Source organism: Vigna radiata, chromosome 6 (assembly GCF_000741045.1).
Source record: "Vigna radiata var. radiata cultivar VC1973A chromosome 6, Vradiata_ver6, whole genome shotgun sequence".
Lineage (NCBI taxonomy): Eukaryota > Viridiplantae > Streptophyta > Magnoliopsida > Fabales > Fabaceae > Vigna > Vigna radiata.
Window position 1 is genome coordinate 1,199,641 of NC_028356.1, and position 20,155 is coordinate 1,219,795.

At 31.0% G+C, this 20,155-nt stretch overlaps 3 protein-coding genes across 5 annotated transcripts; all 3 read left to right on the forward strand.

The window, feature by feature from the left end:
• Positions 1-1,442: 1,442 nt before the first annotated feature.
• Positions 1,443-4,693, forward strand: LOC106763141 (probable serine/threonine-protein kinase WNK11). 2 transcript variants are annotated; one of them, XM_014647340.2, is made up of 3 exons: positions 1,443-1,561; positions 2,157-2,660; positions 3,324-4,191. In XM_014647340.2, the coding sequence occupies exons 2-3, from the start codon at positions 2,157-2,159 to the stop codon at positions 3,723-3,725; spliced, it is 906 nt and encodes a 301-aa protein (XP_014502826.1). In that variant the 5' UTR covers positions 1,443-1,561; the 3' UTR covers positions 3,726-4,191. The 2 variants fall into 2 exon arrangements, with proteins under 2 accessions (XP_014502826.1, XP_022637527.1); XM_022781806.1 differs by lacking the exon at positions 1,443-1,561 and adding an exon at positions 1,597-1,712 and having other exon boundaries at positions 3,324-4,693.
• Positions 4,694-7,543: 2,850 nt separating this feature from the next.
• Positions 7,544-10,042, forward strand: LOC106763201 (probable inactive receptor kinase At5g53320). The gene is made up of 2 exons (XM_014647411.2): positions 7,544-8,783; positions 9,298-10,042. The coding sequence occupies exons 1-2, from the start codon at positions 7,544-7,546 to the stop codon at positions 9,957-9,959; spliced, it is 1,902 nt and encodes a 633-aa protein (XP_014502897.1). The 3' UTR covers positions 9,960-10,042.
• A 4,035-nt stretch (positions 10,043-14,077) lies between these two features.
• LOC106764923 (heterogeneous nuclear ribonucleoprotein 1) lies at positions 14,078-18,410 on the forward strand. Of its 2 annotated transcripts, none has more exons than XM_014649364.2 (4): positions 14,078-14,968; positions 15,289-15,515; positions 15,768-16,971; positions 17,873-18,410. In XM_014649364.2, the coding sequence occupies exons 2-4, from the start codon at positions 15,294-15,296 to the stop codon at positions 17,884-17,886; spliced, it is 1,440 nt and encodes a 479-aa protein (XP_014504850.1). In that variant the 5' UTR covers positions 14,078-14,968; positions 15,289-15,293; the 3' UTR covers positions 17,887-18,410. The 2 variants fall into 2 exon arrangements, with proteins under 2 accessions (XP_014504850.1, XP_014504849.1); XM_014649363.2 differs by having other exon boundaries at positions 14,084-14,968; positions 15,294-15,515.
• Positions 18,411-20,155: the final 1,745 nt, after the last annotated feature.

Here is a 20,155-nt window from a genome sequence, read left to right on the forward strand (position 1 = left end):
ATAACAAACTTTTTCATATAACATATTTTTCATATAACATATTTTTCATATTACATTTTTTTATAAATTATCAAATTTTTATTAATTTGATAGTTATAGTTTTTTTTTAATTTTACGTAGACTTATTTTTATTTTTATATTTTAATTAATTAATTAATTTAGCTAATTTCTACGGCACTTAAAATAAACATGTTAAGTTTAATACAATTCAATTCAGTATAATTAAATGAGATATAATGCATAATTCAAAGAGGAGTTTTTTTCAAAAATTTTAAACTAAAAATAGTAGAAACCAAAAAATCAAAATTAAAAATGAGAAATTAAAGAAGAATATAGTTAAAATTGTTCAAAATAAAAATGATGAACAGACATATCTCACTTTAACTGTTAACTTTATTTTCTCATTTCTCTTTATTTGGATTCCTATAACAACCAAAGGAATGTGATTCTTATACCACAACCAAACTGTTTTTGTTCGGTTTTTTTTTCTTTTTCGGCAAAAACGAACCGCCAATAAAAACATGCAATCATCTGGACACGCTCCTTCATCTTTGTCGGGCCCTCACGCGCTACCATTAACTCTTTCCGCGTTGACCGACCAAAAAAAATCACAAAACTAAAAGAGTCTGATCGAAACGCAGTCGTTTCAAGCCAGTTAATTCCCAGGTTGCAGGATTTGACTCGTTTTTCAACACCTAACAAACACGATTAACACAAGCATTTAATGCTTATATAATAATTATATATAAATGCATATAATAAATGTCTTGAAAACATTTAATATTACTTTTCTACGCTTCATAAATAAATAAATACAAAAAATATTTATTAGTCAATAAAAAAATACTTTTCTAATAGAAAAACTGATTAATAGTTATATATATAATAAATGCCTTAAACAAATTTAACAATACTTTTTCTATGCTTCATAAATAAATAGAATATCACAAATATACAATTATAAAAAAAAAACTATTATTCTCCATAGATTATTATAATATCATGTACATCTCCCATGACTCAATGACGATTAAAATTGAAGAAGAAATTAATTTGTTACCTTGTTGATTATTTTTCTAAATTCTTTAATGTTTGAAAGTCATAAAATTTAAGCAATTTAAAATTGAGCTTGAAAACAGTAAATGCTATCGATTTTTATTTGCAAAATTTTAATACGCCATCTATTTAAAGAAAAATAAAGTTAATATTTTCACTAACTATATGGAATTTAAACAACCAAACAATTTGCTTTAAAACAATGGAAGATATCGATTTTTATATTACAACCAATTTAGTGCGTACACCACTCCCATTAAAAAATGTAGATAAAGTTGAATTCGAAAAAAGATAAAATAAAAAAGAAATATATTTTATAGTATGATTTAATTTGGAATTTAATGCTTTCTATATAAATAGTCTAACGTATACACGTCTCTGACCTCTCTCAATTTTTTTGTGAGAAGATTGAGGTTGGAGCGTAGTCAGCTTCTCTTTTTTCTGCCGAAAGCTGCAGAATTTCATGCTTTTTCTCATCTGGGGTTGAGCATCGGTTCTCTTCAGGGTATTTAATCTTCTTCTTTCATGCATTATATTCATTTACCATTCTTCTCTTGTAGACATATACTCACGTAGTTCACCAGATTTGAAGCAGAAAGTTTTCTGTTTTACTTATGTCTGATAAACTATTGTATGATCTCTGTTCTCAATTTCAGGTAGTATTCATGTCACAGATACTTGGTTTTATTGACTTTGTTGGGTATTCAAGAGTTTTGACTGCATGTTATAAGTAAAGATGAATCAGAATTATGAATATTTGGCTAAACTAAAAATCAATGACCAGGTTTAAAGAAAAAAAAAATGTTTTTGGTCGCTAATTTTAGGTTGTTGCATTTTACTGCCAGATTTTTTAATTTTTTTAGAAAATGTTTTATCACTGATTTTTTTTTTTGTTTATCCCGTGATTTTTTTGGCACAATTTGTTAATTTTGAGTTTATTTTTGTTTGAATTTTTTTATTCCATTTGAAAACTTTAATGGGGTTGTTTTGTTAATATTCGTTTCCTTTTTCTCTTACAAAATTCTGTGACATGATGAATTTGGTTTGATCTGATTTGATTTTGGTGTTGTTGAGTTTCTGATTAGTGTTGCATGTGACAGATGCCGTTTGTTAACCCTGACCCTTCAGACAAAGATTCTGAGCCATTTGTCGAGACAGATCCAACTGGTCGCTATGGTAGATACAGTGAGTTGCTTGGTTGTGGTGCTGTGAAAAAAGTGTACCGTGCATTTGATCAGGAAGAAGGAATAGAGGTGGCTTGGAACCAAGTGAAGCTGAGGAATTTCTGTGATGATCCTACCATGGTGGATAGGCTTTACTCTGAAGTGAGGTTGCTCAGAAGCTTGACCGACAAAAACATCATCGCACTTTACAGTGTCTGGAGGGATGACCAGCGTAACACTCTGAATTTCATCACTGAGGTTTGTACCAGTGGTGATTTGAGGGAGTATAGGAAGAGGCACAGGCATGTTTCCATGAAGGCCCTCAAGAAGTGGTCTAAGCAGATTTTGAAAGGGCTGAATTATCTGCACTTGCATGATCCCTGCATCATTCACAGAGATCTCAACTGTAGCAATGTGTTTGTCAATGGAAATACTGGCCAGGTGAACCCTTTTACTCAATCATTGTTTTTCCTTCAGTTATGTGTTTGATATATTGACAAAGTGAAACTTGATTCAAAAAATGAAAAATTTGAAAAATGGGTTTAATCTTTTTGTTTATTTATTAAATTGCCGTTGATTCGAAACGCTCGGTGTGACATCTAAGTCATTAACAACAGCAAGTTATTATGTCTCCTGTTTGCCTGACAAAAACATTCATAGAATAAGAAGTTTTCTTTTGTTCTAAAGTTTCTGATATTACTGTGTATATTGCTTTCCACCTAGCATTTGTCTTGCTAAGCTTTTGATGTTTTATCAAGTTGTCCAATAACTTGTTATTATGTTTTAAAATCTTAATTTTCAAAATCTAACTTTTGAAAGGCGATAGGAGAGATGAAGATAAGATGGAAGAGAGTAAATAGGGGAATAAGTTAGGATGGCAGAAAGAACGTGAGCAATGGAAATTGAAAGTAAAACACCACGATAGTCTGGGGATATTTTGATTTAAATTATCTTTAGAAACTGTTCTTATAAAGCATTATTTTAAAACGGAAAACAGTTTTCAAACACCAAAAGCAAACAAGCCTTTATCTATCCACCTATCAAACCAAAGACAACCTTAATAATACTTCTATAAGATTAATCTTTTTTTCCCGTTGTTATCAGGTTAAGATTGGTGACTTGGGTTTGGCAGCAATTGTGGGTAGGAGCCATTGTGCTCACACGATTCTTGGGACACCAGAATTCATGGCTCCAGAGTTATATGATGAAGACTACACTGAGTTGGTGGACATTTATTCATTTGGGATGTGTTTGCTGGAAATGGTGACGCTGGAGATTCCTTACAGTGAATGTGACAATGTTGCAAAGATATACAAGAAGGTGTGTTCTGGAGTTAGACCTGCAGCCCTGAACAAGGTGAAAGATCCAGAGGTGAAGGCCTTCATTGAGAAGTGCCTTGCTCAGCCAAGAGCAAGACCTTCTGCAGCTGACCTTCTCAAAGATCCCTTCTTTGATGAGATTGTTGATGATGACGAAAATGATGACTGTTCTTCTTCTCACCAGTAAAATTGTCCTCAGTCCTTACATTGAGAAAAATATGTTGATTTGATCTAGTGGTTTAGGGTTTTTTAATTTGATTCACCTACCTATGTAGTTTGCATATCAATTTGGGGCAGGTTAGAGACTGATTTTTTTCCAATTTGGAAGCTGTGAAATTGGACAAGGGTTGGGTTTGGGTGTAGCCAGGGGAGGGTTTGATTGGGGATGGTGTCATTTTGTACATAGGAAAATTTACAGTTGTGCAGCATATACTGAATGATCATTTGATTTGATTTGACAATAAATGCTATTCAAAATTAAAACAGTGCAGGTTTATAAAGAAAAATGTGTTTTGAAAAGGTGCGTCGTCTCATTTTGAACAAAGGAATTTAACAATTCAAAAACTACTTTTAGTATATATTATATATTTAAGTCTTCATCCATGAAAACAAAAGAAGAAAACAATTTGTACTTCTTATTGTTCAAAATGTTTATGCAATCATTTTATACAAGTTTATTCAAGTAAACTCCAAATTTACTAGCCTGAGGTTTGAAGTAATAAAACTTGGTAATCTGTTTGAATATCATGATAGTAGTAGCACTTGAGTATTTGTGATATATTCCTTTCATTGTCACCTTCAATCAGGGAAATGAGATCTTGAAGCAATCAAAAGAAGGTGAAAAGGGTTTTATGAATTGTTTTGAGGGCACAGAAAAAAGTGAAGTCAAGGGTTTGAACGCAATTTGAGCAGCAAGAAATGTGGTTGGATATAACAACTACCACAAGCAGAATGGGTTGTTCATATTAAAAAATAGGAACAAAGGTAAGCTTAATGATGAAGAGGAGTGGTGTGAACAAAAGGCTATTTAGATAGAAAAACATGTCTCGTCCAACCCCACCATTTTTTGTTCGGGAATTATTCTAGTGACCCGTTGGCTGTACCACATCTTTTTTCTTCTTAAAGCAAATCCAGATTTTGACATTGACTTTTCTATCAAACCATTGTACTTTGCAAATTGCTCATCAACGTCAAAGAACACTGTAAAAAAAAAAAATTATCAGCTTAGACTACTGATCAAGATTTTCTCAGTATTTATCTTCTTGTATTAATACAAGTGATTTCAGAATTGTTTCGGTTTATGAAACTGAGGTTAAGTATGTTTTTCTAAAGAATCTTTAATCTTCAAATTCAGATCAAAGTTCTATTTTGAATCTACTCTCGTTACCTTTTGGTCGAATTAGGAGATTATGTGCAGAAATCACATACTAAAGTTAATGTTTATCTTATAAAATTAGTAATAAATGTGTAATCAATATATCAATTATCAGAATATTAAACTTATATTCATAGTTTTTGAAATGGATATCTGATTACTAACTTAAACGTTGATGATTTAATTTAAAGTTAATGTAATTATTAAGTTAAGTTTATTTTTAGTCCAACCAATCGACTCATATGAAATTGTAGACTAATTGACTACTCGATTCATGATTGACCGAACACTCATACTATAGGATACAATGATAATTTTCTTGTGTGCGTTAAAAGATGTACTATTCTTACACAAAGAAAGTGATGAATTTGGAGAGGAAGTTGTTTGCATAACAAAATGAATCAATAAATGTGTCCATTTTAAGCATTTATGCTACATTTTGAAACCAAACAAGTTGCCCTTTGAAGCTGCATTTGAGTAGAACAAGCTGCAATCATTGATGGAGGGTTTCTTCTGTGGTCAATGTTTAGATGGTTTTTTTTTAAATTTTTATTTACATAATGCTGTTTGACAAAACTAAACTTGGACAATAGTTTAAGTAGGTATATGATTGTGTAATGTTGTTTTCCATTCATTTTTCTTTATCTGTATCTTTTTTTTTTTCCGTAATTTAAATCATTTCACTTTATTTCTATTTATTTTTCTTATTCTTCCACTCTCCACTTTCTATATGAGATGTTTTTGTACTTGTACTTGAACAATGTTTTTGCAGAGTGGAAAGTCAAAGAATGTTTTATACCGAATGATTGGTTGTCATGTGGAGCATATATATATATATATATTCATGGTATGCCAGTTGCTAGTTATTCTAACCAGGTGTGTGACAGCTATTTGCCTAATTATTAAGAAAAAAAATCATTTTATTTTCAATTATGAAACTTTTCAAATTTTAGTCCAAAAAAAGATGAAAGTTTCAAAATTTTCATTATCTCTTTGCTCTCATATTAAATATTTAAAATTAACTATAATGTAGATATTAAAATTCATTTCTAAATATATATGTTATAAACATAAAACAAAATAATTATTCTATCTAAACCAATAGTTGAATTTAAATTGATTTCTCTAATAACACATTTGAAAATATAGAAAATTTAAATTGAAATGATTCAAAATGTAATTGACTAGATAAGCTTTTTTTATGTTATTGAGTGTTATAATTAATTCCTGAAAACTAATTTATTTGGACCAATCCCTATGATATAAAATTGTTTGAACTTATCAATGATTTCAAGTGCAAATAAATACATATATATTATTTCTTATAATACTCTTATTCTATTTGTATAAGATTATATATAAAAGATATGCTTGTCTGCTAAAAAGATAAAGTGAGTGTTATTTTCTTTCAAAAAGTTGAAGATTGTGATCAGAATATTAAATTAAAATGTGGAATTAATTATTTTCTTTTAATTTATAATGATTTGAGGTAGAACTTTTAATGCAATGCCTATGCAGCATGTCATGACCACAGCCACCACAAACAATGTAAAAGTTAAAAAAATGGTTTAATGTAATCTACCTCTTAATCTTTTTAATCAGAAGTAAAGTATGTTATCTGTAACTTAATCTTTTTTATTCTATTCATTTCCTTTTATTTACTGTCTTCTTGTCTCGTTTTTCCCAAACACGGCCTTCTTTTCTTTCTCTTTGTGTCTCATTTATTCCTTTAATCTATTGGACATAATCATCAAATTAAAATTAAAAGAAAAGAAAGCAAAATAAATAAATAAATATAAATACAGCCAAAAACATCTAGGAAGACATTATGATGTCTACAAGCTTTCTAATTTTAATTTATAGTTTTCTTTTTCTAAAAAAAATCTTAGCCGGCACACCTAAATGTTACACAAATAAATAAAAATTATTATTTCTTTCTATATTATACGTAACATGAATATATATGTAATGATTTGAGTTTGGGTTTTGACCATCGTCTCTTTAATATGTTTGGAAATATTTCTTAACAATAAAATAACTCATCTAATTATTTTACCTAATAAATTATGTTTTTAGTATATTCATTTGGTTCCTAACATGATTATATGATCAAGAATTTCTTCAAAATATATATATATATATATATATATATATATATGTGTGTGTGTGTGTGTGTGTGTATGTATGTAGAAGAGATATGTGAAATGAATCTCACTCAATGAAGAGATACTATTTATATCACGTCATTATTTACATATCATGTCTTTATTATCAGTCAATGGTAAAATTTTGTATGAATAATGTTTCTGTATATGAGATCCATTTATACATTTGCCAAAATTCATATAAAAACAGTTTCAGTATATAGTAGTTTAAATTTAAAAATCGAATTGTTTTTAGTTAAAATCTCAAACTAAACACAATGGAAATTCTTAGAAGTGTCTGTAAAATCACTTGCTAATAAATTCTAAGGATAAATATGATTTATTCTGATATCTTGGACTTTTGCTGTAAATTCCAATATACGTCCATTTATCAATTTTGATTTTATAGATTGCAAATAGTTATTAACGAGTGCAGCGATAGATTCAAGTAATACAAGCATCTATCGGTAGCTTCTATGAAGAGATATGTCGTTATCTAATGCACAAATAGAGAAGCATGCAGCAGTACTAGCACATTCATTTCGACAGCAGATAAAGAAGAAGCTGAAAATGCAGAACACAAGAGGTTTTTCTATGTTGAGGCTATTTCTCATTGCTATCCTTTTCTTTATCATAGAATGTGCAGGAGGTGAGTTATCAGAATCTGAGTCTTTCTTCAATTTCCTGAGAGCAGTTGATCCCCAAAACGTGCTTAACAAAACTACCTTGGTTGGATCACCATCACATTCGTGCTTGGTCAAGTTGAATGGTGTAAGATGTGACTCAAATGCTACTAATATTGTACATATAAGGCTTGAGAACTTGAACCTTAGTGGCACGATTGATGCAGATTCACTATGCAGGCTCAAAAAGTTAAGAGTGGTGAGCTTGGCTAACAACAACATCAGAGGAACCATTCCACCTTCCATTTTGCATTGTACAAGGTTGACACATTTGAATTTAACCAGCAATCAATTGAGTGGGAGGTTGTCAAAGGCCTTAACAAAATTGAAACATCTAAGGAACTTGGACATCTCCAATAACAACTTTTCTGGTATGATCCCAAGTAAACAGCAATATAGGCGATTGGTTAGTTACTACGTGACACCAAATGTTAAGTTGGAAAGCAATAGTACCAAAGAGGGGCTAAAAGAAAGTGACAGAAACACAATGCAGCAACCAACACCAGATTCTTTATCAGACAGTGCTGATAAAGCTTTAAGGCCAAATAAAGGGACAACAATTTTGGTGGTGTTACTTTTGGGCACTGTGGTGCTTGTGTTATCCCTTTACTTTCTGGTAAGAAAGTCATTAGATTTAACTGAAAGGAGAGAGGTAGTTAAAGAGAAACATGATGTGTCAAAGGATCTATCTACAGAAGTTCAAGAGGTGAACCAAAAGGAAGGAGATTCTAAGCTTGTTTTCTTTGTTGAAGATCGTGAAAGGTTCACAATGGAGGACCTGCTTCGAGCCAATGCTGATTTGAGGAGTGAAGGCTTTTGCAGCAGCCTTTACAAGGTGAAGTTGGAGAACAATGATCACTATGCAGTCAAAAGATTGAAGAATCTGCAGGTTTCCTTGGAAGAATTTGGTGAAACATTGAGGAAGATTAGTAACTTGAAGCATCAAAATATCCTCCCCCTTGTTGGTTATCGTTCCACCAGTGAAGAAAAATTCGTTATTTACAAATATCAGAACAATGGAAGCCTGCTTAATCTGTTAAAGGGTATGTTTAGATTAAAAATTTTCATCAATTCCAACAAATACTCTTTATCACTTTCTCTGTGTTCACAAAATATGTGTTGCAAGTGTAAATGTGTAAACATGTTTCTGCCTTTATCATTTGCACAACACTTGTTGAAACCTCACATTACAACAGTAATACAAGGAACACTGATGCTAAAAAGGAGAACATTGATTATATCATGAAATAAAAGTCATTCAGCAGTTAATCAATCAGTACAAATTTTGCTAATCATTGCCTTTGAAACATATCAAAAGTGGATAAAATTTATAAACAGCACTTCATTTATTACTCTCTTAAGCATATTATATTACCCTCTTAATAGTAGTTAATAAAGTCATTTTAAGTAAGAATTAATCATCTAACACAGATAATGTAACAAGTTCTTACACTCTTACCCAATCAAGCATTATATTCTACAGTAAAAGTCATGTCATTGGTAGTACAAATTATAAAAATCAAACGTTTTAAGTAACTGATTTTGCTTTTGTGGCAGATTACATAGCAGGTAGAAAAGATTTCCCATGGAAACTGCGTCTGAATATAGCATGTGGAATTGCAAGGGGTTTAGCCTTCATATATAGGAAGTCAGATGAGAAGGAGGAGGTCATTCCTCATGGAAATCTGAAGCCATCAAACATCCTTCTAGATGAGAACAATGAGCCACTAATAAGTGAGCATGGTTTATCAAAATTCATGGATCCAAATAGAGGTTTTCTGTTTTCCTCACAGGGATACACAGCTCCTGAAAAGAGCCTAACAGAAAAGGGTGATGTCTACAGCTTTGGAATGATTTTGCTTGAACTGCTAACAGGAAAAAGCATAGAGGTTAGCAGAATAGACCTTGCAAGATGGGTGAGGTCGATGGTGAGGGAGGAATGGACAGGAGAAGTCTTTGACAAGGAAGTTAGGGAGAATGAGCATCAATGGGCGTTTCCTCTTCTGAACATAGCCCTCTTGTGTGTGTCACGTTTCCAAGAAACAAGGCCAACCACTGTGGATATTCTGCAGAAGATAGAGGAGGTCATGGATCAACATGAACAATATCAGGAACGTTTTGCTTCCAAATGCTGTTCCAGTGGATCCACCCGTGACGAATGTTGTTCACTGCACAAAATCATACCTGAAACATGGGATTCTCCAGGATCAAATTATTGATTTAACTTCACCAATGCTCCCTATAGCATATTCACCTACTTATATATATCATAAAGGCATCATCTATACATGAACATGTGATCCTGTGTAGTGGTCTGTTTGTTATTTAGGAATTAATCATGTGTTGTGGAACTATGCTTTTGTACTCACAGGTGCATGTTATTGTAATCTTTTGTTAGGTATGAGTTTTGTTTAACTATCTGCATAAATATAAATAAAAATGTGTTAGAATTTAGAAAAATATTCTTAAATACATATATAAATTAGGATAATGATATTTAGATAATATTTTTTTGACAACATTTGAACATTGATTACATGTCAATGTGTGATAAGTCAAAAATTACTTCACAATCAATAATAATTATCATAAACATTATTGTGGAGTAATTTTTGACCGATCACAGATTGACACGTAATAATGTTGTACAAAAAATGTTGTCTAAATATTATTATTCTATAAATTAATATAAGTTAGGTTAATCCTTAATGAAGTCAAAAGTTGCCATTTTGGTTTTAGGTTCCCAGGTGTTATTTGTTTATAACTTCAAAATGTTCATTGTATAGGAAGTTATCAACGTAGGCATATTAGTTATACCTAAAGTCTACATAATATTAAGGTTTTAATTGGAAATGATAGGTTATGACATTTAGCCTGTAGCCAACTGTAAAAAAGAGAACAAAATCTAACTGTTTATTACACTTAAATGAAATATTATATGTTTTATATTGTAATTTTAATATATTTGATCTACGATAACAAGTTGAAAAATTCAATTTAGTAATAATTATAAAAAATCTCAACACCAGTTATTTATTTAACGATCTTTTATTAAATAATTTTATAACAAAAGCTTTTACTTGATTTGAAATTTATATTATTTATTTTTTTTATATTTAATGAAAATTTAATAAAATAATCAATTCATCTACTAGGAAATACTTTTAATTATGATTTGACTCACGTGTACATCATGAGACAATTAATTTACCTGTAAATTTTGTTTTCAACCATTGTCGTACTAAAAATTAATCTTAATGTTGACTTTGACATTAATTATTAAGAGTAAACCGTTGAAAATATAAAATGAAATGAAAACTTTTTTTTTTTTATACACAATGTGTAATTTAAGGATTGTCATGGATATATTTATAGTTACAAAATGTTTCTACTTAAAAAAGAAATACTAAGGTGAGAATCACTCGCAATGAAGAGAAACATGTTAGGTCTACTACCCCAACTATTAAAATTAATAAGTGTTATGTTATATATTTACATATTTACAGAATTATTTTATTTTAATTTTTAATTAAAAAATATTGATGGATCTGTCAAATTAATGGATCAAATCAAGATGAGTTAGATTAAATTTTTATTTAAAGTTAGTAATACTATTATAAATTTAATATCACTCTTATTCTAGTACTAATAATTATTCAATATATTTTTTTACTTTATTATTAATAACTATTCAATAATATTAGATTAATGTTAATGTTGTTAGTTGCATAACGATATATTTGTATGTTCTGTTTAGGGATAAAAAAAAATTGTGTTTGCATATATATATATATATATATATATATATATATATATATATATATATATATATATATATATATATATATATATATATATATGAAAATGATATTTTAACACCAATTTTTGACATCATTTTGACACTGCACACATGTCAATATGTGATTGGACGATTTCAAATTAAAAAAAACTGAGACAAGGGTATATTTAGAAGAGAAAAACTAAAGTTTCTATTTTAATTTGAAATCATCCAATAATATTTTGACACGTGTACAATATCAAAATAGTGTGAAAAAATTGGTGTTAAAATATCATTTTCCATATATATATATATAATTTGTTATAGATAGTTGATATATGCAGATTGTAAGTAATGGATATTTTAATATCTATTTATAAATAAATCAGATAGGAATATTATAATGTGTATATTTATTATCTGAAAAAAGTAAAAATAATAATTTAATTTATATTTTGTTTAATTAAATTTAATTTAAAATAAAAATAATTTTTATTTTATTAGATTAAATTTAATTAAAATTAAAATTTGATTTTTTTTTTAATTTTATTTTGAAAATGTATAAAAATATGTATTATTTAATATTTACGAATATTTGTGGAATTTTTTTTAAAATACGTGTGGATAGAGGAAATGTAAGTAGTCACTGTCTTGATCTGACCTAATCCGTTGTTATTTCTATTTTTGTTTTTATATGAAATTATCATGTTTTAATAATAATTAACATTTATTTCAATGAAAAAAATAACATACATTTATTTTAATAAAATTATATCGAATAAGAAAAAAAAACTGGACATCTTACTATGAGAAAAATCCCCAAAAATAAAGGTGTGTCTCAACACTGCTGAAATCGAAGTTGAGTGACATCAAATGCTTCCAAAATCCTGAGGTCAAACTCGGCTTTCCCTCTGATATTTATTGGTCTTGGCAGTGTTTATTCTCTTAAGACATGTTTCTGATCCACACATGTAGCAATTGCAGTTAAAAGGGAACAATCATGATTCAGTCTTATAATGTTTATTTTCATTTTCAAAAAATATCATACTTTTTTTTTTCCAGTATTTGTTACAGGAAGTTTTGAAAATGAGAAAAGGAAAAAGATGAATAATAATGATTAGATTGTACGTTATGATGGGTTTGATTTGGAAAAAATCCAAGGTAAGAGGTTATAGTGTAGTTGAGTTTCAGATATTGTGAGTCTGCCTATGTCTTTTAGAGTAGCTTTCAAGGTCTCTATACAAACTATGTTACCAACCACTCTTTCTTTTCCTTCATTTTTCAACTTTCTTTTAACTCATTCTTCATTCTTCCTCCATGCTAATCTACTCTCTCTTATGTTGCTTTTTCTCCCAACAAAACTATATCTATCTTTAATAATATTCTTTATAGACAAAAAAAAATGTTATTAAACATAATTTCTTTTTTTTTTATATATTTGATAATTTTGAATTTTTATTTATTTATTTTAAATAAATATATTGAAAATATTAATATATAAATAAAGTCTCCCATCGAATAAAATGAAAAATGAATGAAAGACGAGTCTTGTTAAATTATTATTAACAAAAAAAAAAAAGTTTTTGGTGTTGTTTTGGTATTGGGTGTTATTGTAATGACACAAACGTTGTTGGATTTTGCTTTGTTTATAGGAATTACCCGTTGGATTGCATTGCACTTTCAGTTGGTTCCTCCATCAAAACTCATTCAATTTTTTAAAATTAAATAAACACATAAGTTGATGCTCCATCTACTCCCACCATAACCTAATATTTTTCATTTTTTTTTTCTTTCACTTTGTATCCTTAAAAAACTTGTAAAAATGTGAGACATTTATAGCTAATTTTGTCATTTGTTTGTATTAGCTTCAACCATAGGTAGTGTGATGATAAAGCTGAAAACAAATTTCAAGGACGAAAAATGCTTATGACCATAGATTTAAAACGTTTTGAATGTTGTGTGAAAAAGCCAAAAAAATAAAATAAAAAGACCTATAATTTGAAGCGTAACGTACATATTCTTATGGCTTTTCTATTTCCAATCCAATGATTTGCTTCCTACGTAATGCATATACCATTCCATTTCATCCAAAACAAAAATAGCTAATGAGTTATAATTTTGTGTTCATTTTTAGCAAACTACGTTATCAAAATCTAAAACACGATTTTGTACCCAATAATCATGGAGTTTGTTTCTCTGTTTTTTTAAAGAAAAAAAAAACTATTTCTTTTAATGTTTTTTTTTTTGTTTTTCTTTTACATTCTAATTTACCTTCTTAAAATAAAAAATAATATTTTATTATTTGAACCAATCTACTCACTACATTTTCTAATATTTTATCAAAATCATTAGGTCATGTTCCATATACATCTATATATAGCATGGATTCCAATAATAATAATAATAATAATTACTGTAACAACAATCTATTCAACAACTCCACTGCATATCTACATACATTCAGATGAATTTCTTTTGTGCAAATCTATGTTATTATTTGATTAAAGAAAAAAACAGGGGGTGATTTACATTTTTTTTTCCTTTTATACATAGTTAAATCAATTGATTCACAAAAGAAAAAACATGATCTGTTGTCATTTGCTGGCTCCTCCAAATATTCTTGCACGATTTGCAGTGTGTGTGTGTCTCTCTCTCTCTATCTCTCTTTCTTTCTTTGTGTGTAGAAGTATTTATATATAAATTGTGAAGTGTTTGTTTGGCCATGTTTGCTTGAAATTGCATTTCTTTTGAATTAATTAAGGGTGGGTAGTGGAAGCAAGCAAGGAAGCAACAAGATAAGAAAGCAGAAGAGGAGAGGAGAGAGGATGCTATGCCATGCCACATCCTCTGTTTTCATTCCCATTCTTAGTTTTCCCTTCCATTCAATTTTTCACATAACCTCTCATTATTATTATTAGTTTTACTTTCTTTTCTTTTCTTTCCATCACCAACCATTCATCTTTGAATGGTGAATTTCCTTTCCATCTGGGTTCCTTTCATATTCCTTTGATCTCTTCGCCTCTCACAATCCCTTCTTCTCTGATCCCAGAAGGAAAAAAAAAAATTAAAAAACATAAAAATTAAAAATTTTATTAAAAAAAAAAGTACAGACAGCTGTTTGCTTGGTTTCTCTCTTTGCTGGATTAGAAAGTTGTTGATTGGTGCTCCGAAGATCCGATTAGATCGAATTTGAGATATCCCACTTCGTTTCTGATTTAAGCACCAACTGGGTTCTGGCTGAGATTCAATATAAGGTGACCCTTCTTCACAGATTTATCTAATCTGCATTTCTGATCGCTCTGCTTCGTTTCTCTCTTTGCTGGATTAGATATTTTGGTTCAGCTTTTGATTGATGCTCCGAAGATCCGATTCTCTTAGATCGAATTTGGCATAACCCACTTCATATCTTATTGAAGCACCAACTGGGTTCTGTCTGGGATTCAAGATAAGGTGACCCTTCTTCACAGATTTATCTAATCTGCATTTATGATCGTTTTGTTTTGTTTTTGCTCGTCAAAAATTGAATCTTTCTGGCGATTGAGCTCAATTATGCATTATTCGTTGAGCTGTGCATTTAGATTGGTTCTGGGACTGGAGCTTTGGCCATGACTCAGTAATCTACAATCTAGATTGTGTGCGATGAAATTTCTAATTTTTATGTCGTATTGTTTTTGTTTTGGCATGAGAATTTTGATTCCTTAAGAGTGGTTGGATTGGATTTGTTTGATGAAATGAGTGATTGATAGCTAACTGGGCATGGTTGGTGGCAGAACAGATGGAATCGGATCTTGGCAAGCTCTTCATTGGGGGAATTTCCTGGGACACTGATGAGGAACGTCTCAGAGAGTATTTTGGGAAATATGGAGAGGTAATCGAGGCTGTGATCATGAGAGATCGCACAACAGGTCGTGCTCGTGGTTTCGGATTTGTTGTCTTTTCGGATCCTGTTGTTGCTGAACGAGTCATCATGGATAAGCACATAATTGATGGCCGCACAGTGAGTTTTTCATTATAGATTTACTAAGCATTATGTCAATACATGTTATTTGGATGGGCAGTGATGGGACCTATCTAAATTTATGTTTGTGATGGAGATCATTGTGTCCCTACGTTTATATTTTCTACTATGTTGGTTTGATATAAATTGTGTTCGTTTGGGCTCCATTCACCTGAATTTATGGCTGCATTGTATTAAGCATGGACTTATTTTGCTTATAGGACCCATCTGTGTTGTGCTCTCAATTTTCAGGTTGAAGCTAAGAAAGCTGTTCCTAGGGACGATCAGATCACTGTAAACAGACAGTCTGGTACCATCCAAGGATCTCCAGGTCCTGGACGCACCAAAAAGATTTTTGTCGGAGGTTTACCATCAACAATCACAGAGAGTGATTTTAAAAAGTACTTTGATCAGTTTGGTACAATTACTGATGTTGTTGTAATGTATGATCACAATACCCAGAGGCCGAGAGGTTTTGGCTTCATCACATATGATTCAGAAGAAGCTGTGGACAGAGTTCTCTATAAAACCTTTCATGAACTCAATGGAAAGATGGTTGAGGTCAAGAGGGCAGTTCCCAAAGAGCTTTCGCCTGGACCTAGCCGGAGCCCATTGGTAGGATATAACTATGGCCTGAATAGGACCGGTAGCTTACTAAATAGTTATGCTCAGGGTTTCAATATGAGTCCAATTGGAAATTATGGTGTCAAAATGGAAGGAAGGTTCAGTCCACTTACTAGTGCTAGAAATGGGTTTACCCCATTTGGCTCCAATGGTTATGGAATGGGAGTGAATTTGGATTCAGGATTGAACCCAAGCTATGGAGGGACTTCTGGTTATGGTGGCAGTCTTGGATATGGTCGGATAAATCCCTTATACAATGGCAACCCAAACAGATATACCACTCCTATTGGCAATAGTGGGGGAAGTGGGAGAAGTGATGCTCTAATGAACTCGGCTTCTCGGAGTGTTTGGGGAAATGGGGGCCTGAACAGTGCTGCTGCCAATAATCCATCCAGCCCTCATAATTACTTGGGATCCGGAAGTGGGGCTTTTGGTGTTTCAATTGGAAATAGTGGCGCAAATTGGGGTTCATCAGTTCCAACTCAGGGAGGAGGGGCTGCTTCTGGGTATAGTACTTGGGGTAACACTTATGAAGGTGGGGATAACAGCATTGGTTTAGGAGGGGGAGGGTATGGAAGGAACAGCAGTCCAAGTGTGCCTCAATCCTCAACATTTACTGCACCAACTGGTGGTTATGAAGGATCTTATGGGGACTTGTACCGCAGTGGTTCAGTTTACAGTGACTCAACTTGGCAGTCTGCTGCTTCTGAAATAGATGCTTCTGGTTCGTTTGGTTATGGTGGGCTTGGTGGTATAGCTTCAGATGATCCAGTAAAGAGTTCTGAAGGTTTCATTGGAAACTACCATGTAATAAGTAGACAAACTAATAGAGGTAAGATCTTTGGCTACAATTCTTGACTCCTGAAGACAATTTGGTCATAGTTTATATACACTGTCTGTTGTTTATTTCCATTTGTGTGTTTTTGACTTCTGTATTTCAGAATAGGAATTTCACCGAAGGAAGTTGATAACCAAATTTGTTTACTTTTAATGTGCTGTTACATATGTTTTTAAGCGTACAAACATCATGCTTGTAATTGTGATGTAGATAAAGATAAAATGGAAGCATCATTTATGTCTTCTAATTATAACCAAACACTCTAGGTTCTTCACTTTCTTGACATGGTCCTTTGTTCCCGAATTCTTGGCCCATTTGGTTTGTTTGAGAAAAGATTTTATGTTCTCCTTTATTATTGTCATAAGTGATTACTAAAATGTCACTTTAATTATGTTTTCTCTGATTTGTTTAGGAAATAGTGAAAACAAAACAACCGAGAAGTGCAAATATTTGAAAAAACGGGAATAAGTAAAAACATGGCGTTTTCTGTTGTTTTTAGTGAAGAGAATAAAACATTCTCAAACCAAGCATGCCCTTAGCTTGCTGTATTAGTGTTTCTTGATTACTGCCATTTAAAGATATTGGAATTTGATGTTTAATGTGAAGTTATACAAACTTGAAAGATGCTAGAGAAGTAGGCATAGATCTCACTATTGATAATTGTGTGTATGTTTAGTTTCTCAAGAATTGGTATTTGACAGGTTCTAACTGTAGAAAAATACAGATGCAGATTGCACCCTTTTGATTCTTATGGAAAATGAGTTCTGATTATACTTTCTTGTGTTATATTATTGTTGAAGGGTTGGCATTTGAGCATTTCCATTGCATTTTTCACCTGTTCTGGTTCAAATTCATTTTGTACTGATTTTCTTTTGCTGATGCCTACTTGTTTCAGGAATTGCTGCGTAGGAGATATGTTAATTGCATATGTTATGGTAACATTAGATCAAGGAAAACTGGTTAAAGAAAAGGAGGTATTGTGAAACCATACAGAAGCTAAATCAGTCAAAAGGGATTTTGTGTAAGGTTTGGGATTTTTGTTTTGTCTTTATTTTTCAAGGCTAGGATTCCTTTCATGGAATTTGATTGAGGTGTAACATCAGATTGCGGGATATACTCAGGAAGATTGGTTCCAGTAGTTTGATAGTGCAATGCTGGAGAGGTGCACCATCCTTAGTATGCTTAATGATAGTTTATTAATTTTTGAATTTTTTCTGCCACTGTAATGCTTGGCAAAGCTGTTTGTTCTTGTCACCATCTTTTTCATGGGACACGTTTCTGATCAAATTGTAAGTGAAGTTCAGTTTGATTTATCAGGTTTGATACATTAGAGGGGCACCCATCTTGGATCCCCCATCAAATAATTAGTTACTGGACAGATATTATTTTTTCTTAGTCTTTTCTTATACAAGTTCATACCTTCCTTATTGTTACATTACATTCAAAATCTGCTTCCTACTGATATTACCACTATCCATATCAGTTACTTTCCTGTTATCTTTGCTTTTTGTAACTTTGTGGTGAAAACATTGAGCATGTTATAACATCCATTTATGGATCAAAATTGATTGGTTGAAAAAAGGTTGCTTTTTTCAAGATTCTTTTCTGGCATATGTTTGCCAATAGTAAATGGTAACTTGTAGTTTTTTGGTTGTTTCTTTCTTTCTGTTCCTTCCTAATAATAGCAATTCAGATTTGGATCTTGGATAGAATTTGTGTGTGGCCATGCTGACTCTTATCCTTATATGGATCAGGATTTGTCTTGTATCACTTTCAGTTTTCCCCTGAAAAAATCCCATTACAGTGTGGTCCTTTCTCTACAGACACACATAATTGTGTGTGTGTGTAGTTGTAGCTATTAAACAGCTTGCATTAACTTGGATATGAGCAATAATTAGTGCAATATTTGTTTAAAATATCATGATTAGTCCAGGCCATGCAAGCCTGTCTTGGAGATTTTAGACTGTTGTGTCACATGCTAATCCATACAAATGCACATGCCTCAATTATGTTGAAGGTTGTGGTTGTAGAAATATGGTGGAATCTTTAATTTGAAGACAATAGCTTGTGATAATGTTGGGTTTTAGACATCCTTGGATATTTGAATTGGAAAGCAAAGCATGGATGAATGAGACTCCATGATTAGGATGTTGGAGATTTTTAAATATGTGAGATACAAAACTGGTTTCAAAGTTAACATGGGACGTGTTTTTGTTTTTGCATTTTATGAGACATTTTTTAACTTTTATATCATAAAATTAGTTTAACTTAAATGCATATTTTTAGTTGATAAACAATGAAATATTGGCAATCTGTTATGATGATAATGTGTTAACTTTTATAAGTTAAATGTGTAATAAAAACTTAATATCAAATCTACAGTTCAAGTAAGATATTTCAACCCAAATTAATGTGAGTTATTCTAGTAAGCTTTCATAGTCTGTGTCTGTCTTTGACAGCAAATGTGTTTGTTCCTTCCACACTTCTTATCATCACTTTGCAAGCAATCAAATTTCATGGTTGATGCCACAAATGAACTGTTACAAGTTTATAACTTTTTGCCACCCTTTGCTTCCTATTAGTCATCTTCATTCACATGGTCCCCATCCACACGCCATAATTGTTCAAGCACTGTTCTCAAATCAAACCAATTCTAGACGACAATTATAACATAAACTAAAACCAAATTGTCTAATGAAAACAAGCTAAAGTTTGAATAGAAGCTCATCAAACTTTAACTTTGATATGCCACTTTCTCTGTAAAGTTGTGTCTGTAGCAATTTGACAATTTGACAGATAGAAAATATCTTATCGTGTGAACAACAAACAAGTGATATAACAATGTTGAAAACGTTTTGTAAACGTATAATAGCAGCAGCAGTGATAAATTGCTACTTTTAATTTATTTTATTTTCATTTTCCAAAAGCTTAAAACTATAAAAAATTAAAAAATCTATACCAATATATAAAGAAAATTTCTCCTTTTTTTCACACTTATTTTCTAATTTTACATTTTAAATAATCATTTTATTAATATTACATCTTTCTCAATTTAATGTTTTTTTTAAAATTTAACTATTTTTTAATTAAAACATTATCTAAAAAAAATAAATAAAACCTACTTACATTAAAATTATAAAAATTGTTTATATTTCATTTTGTTATACTTTCAAATTTT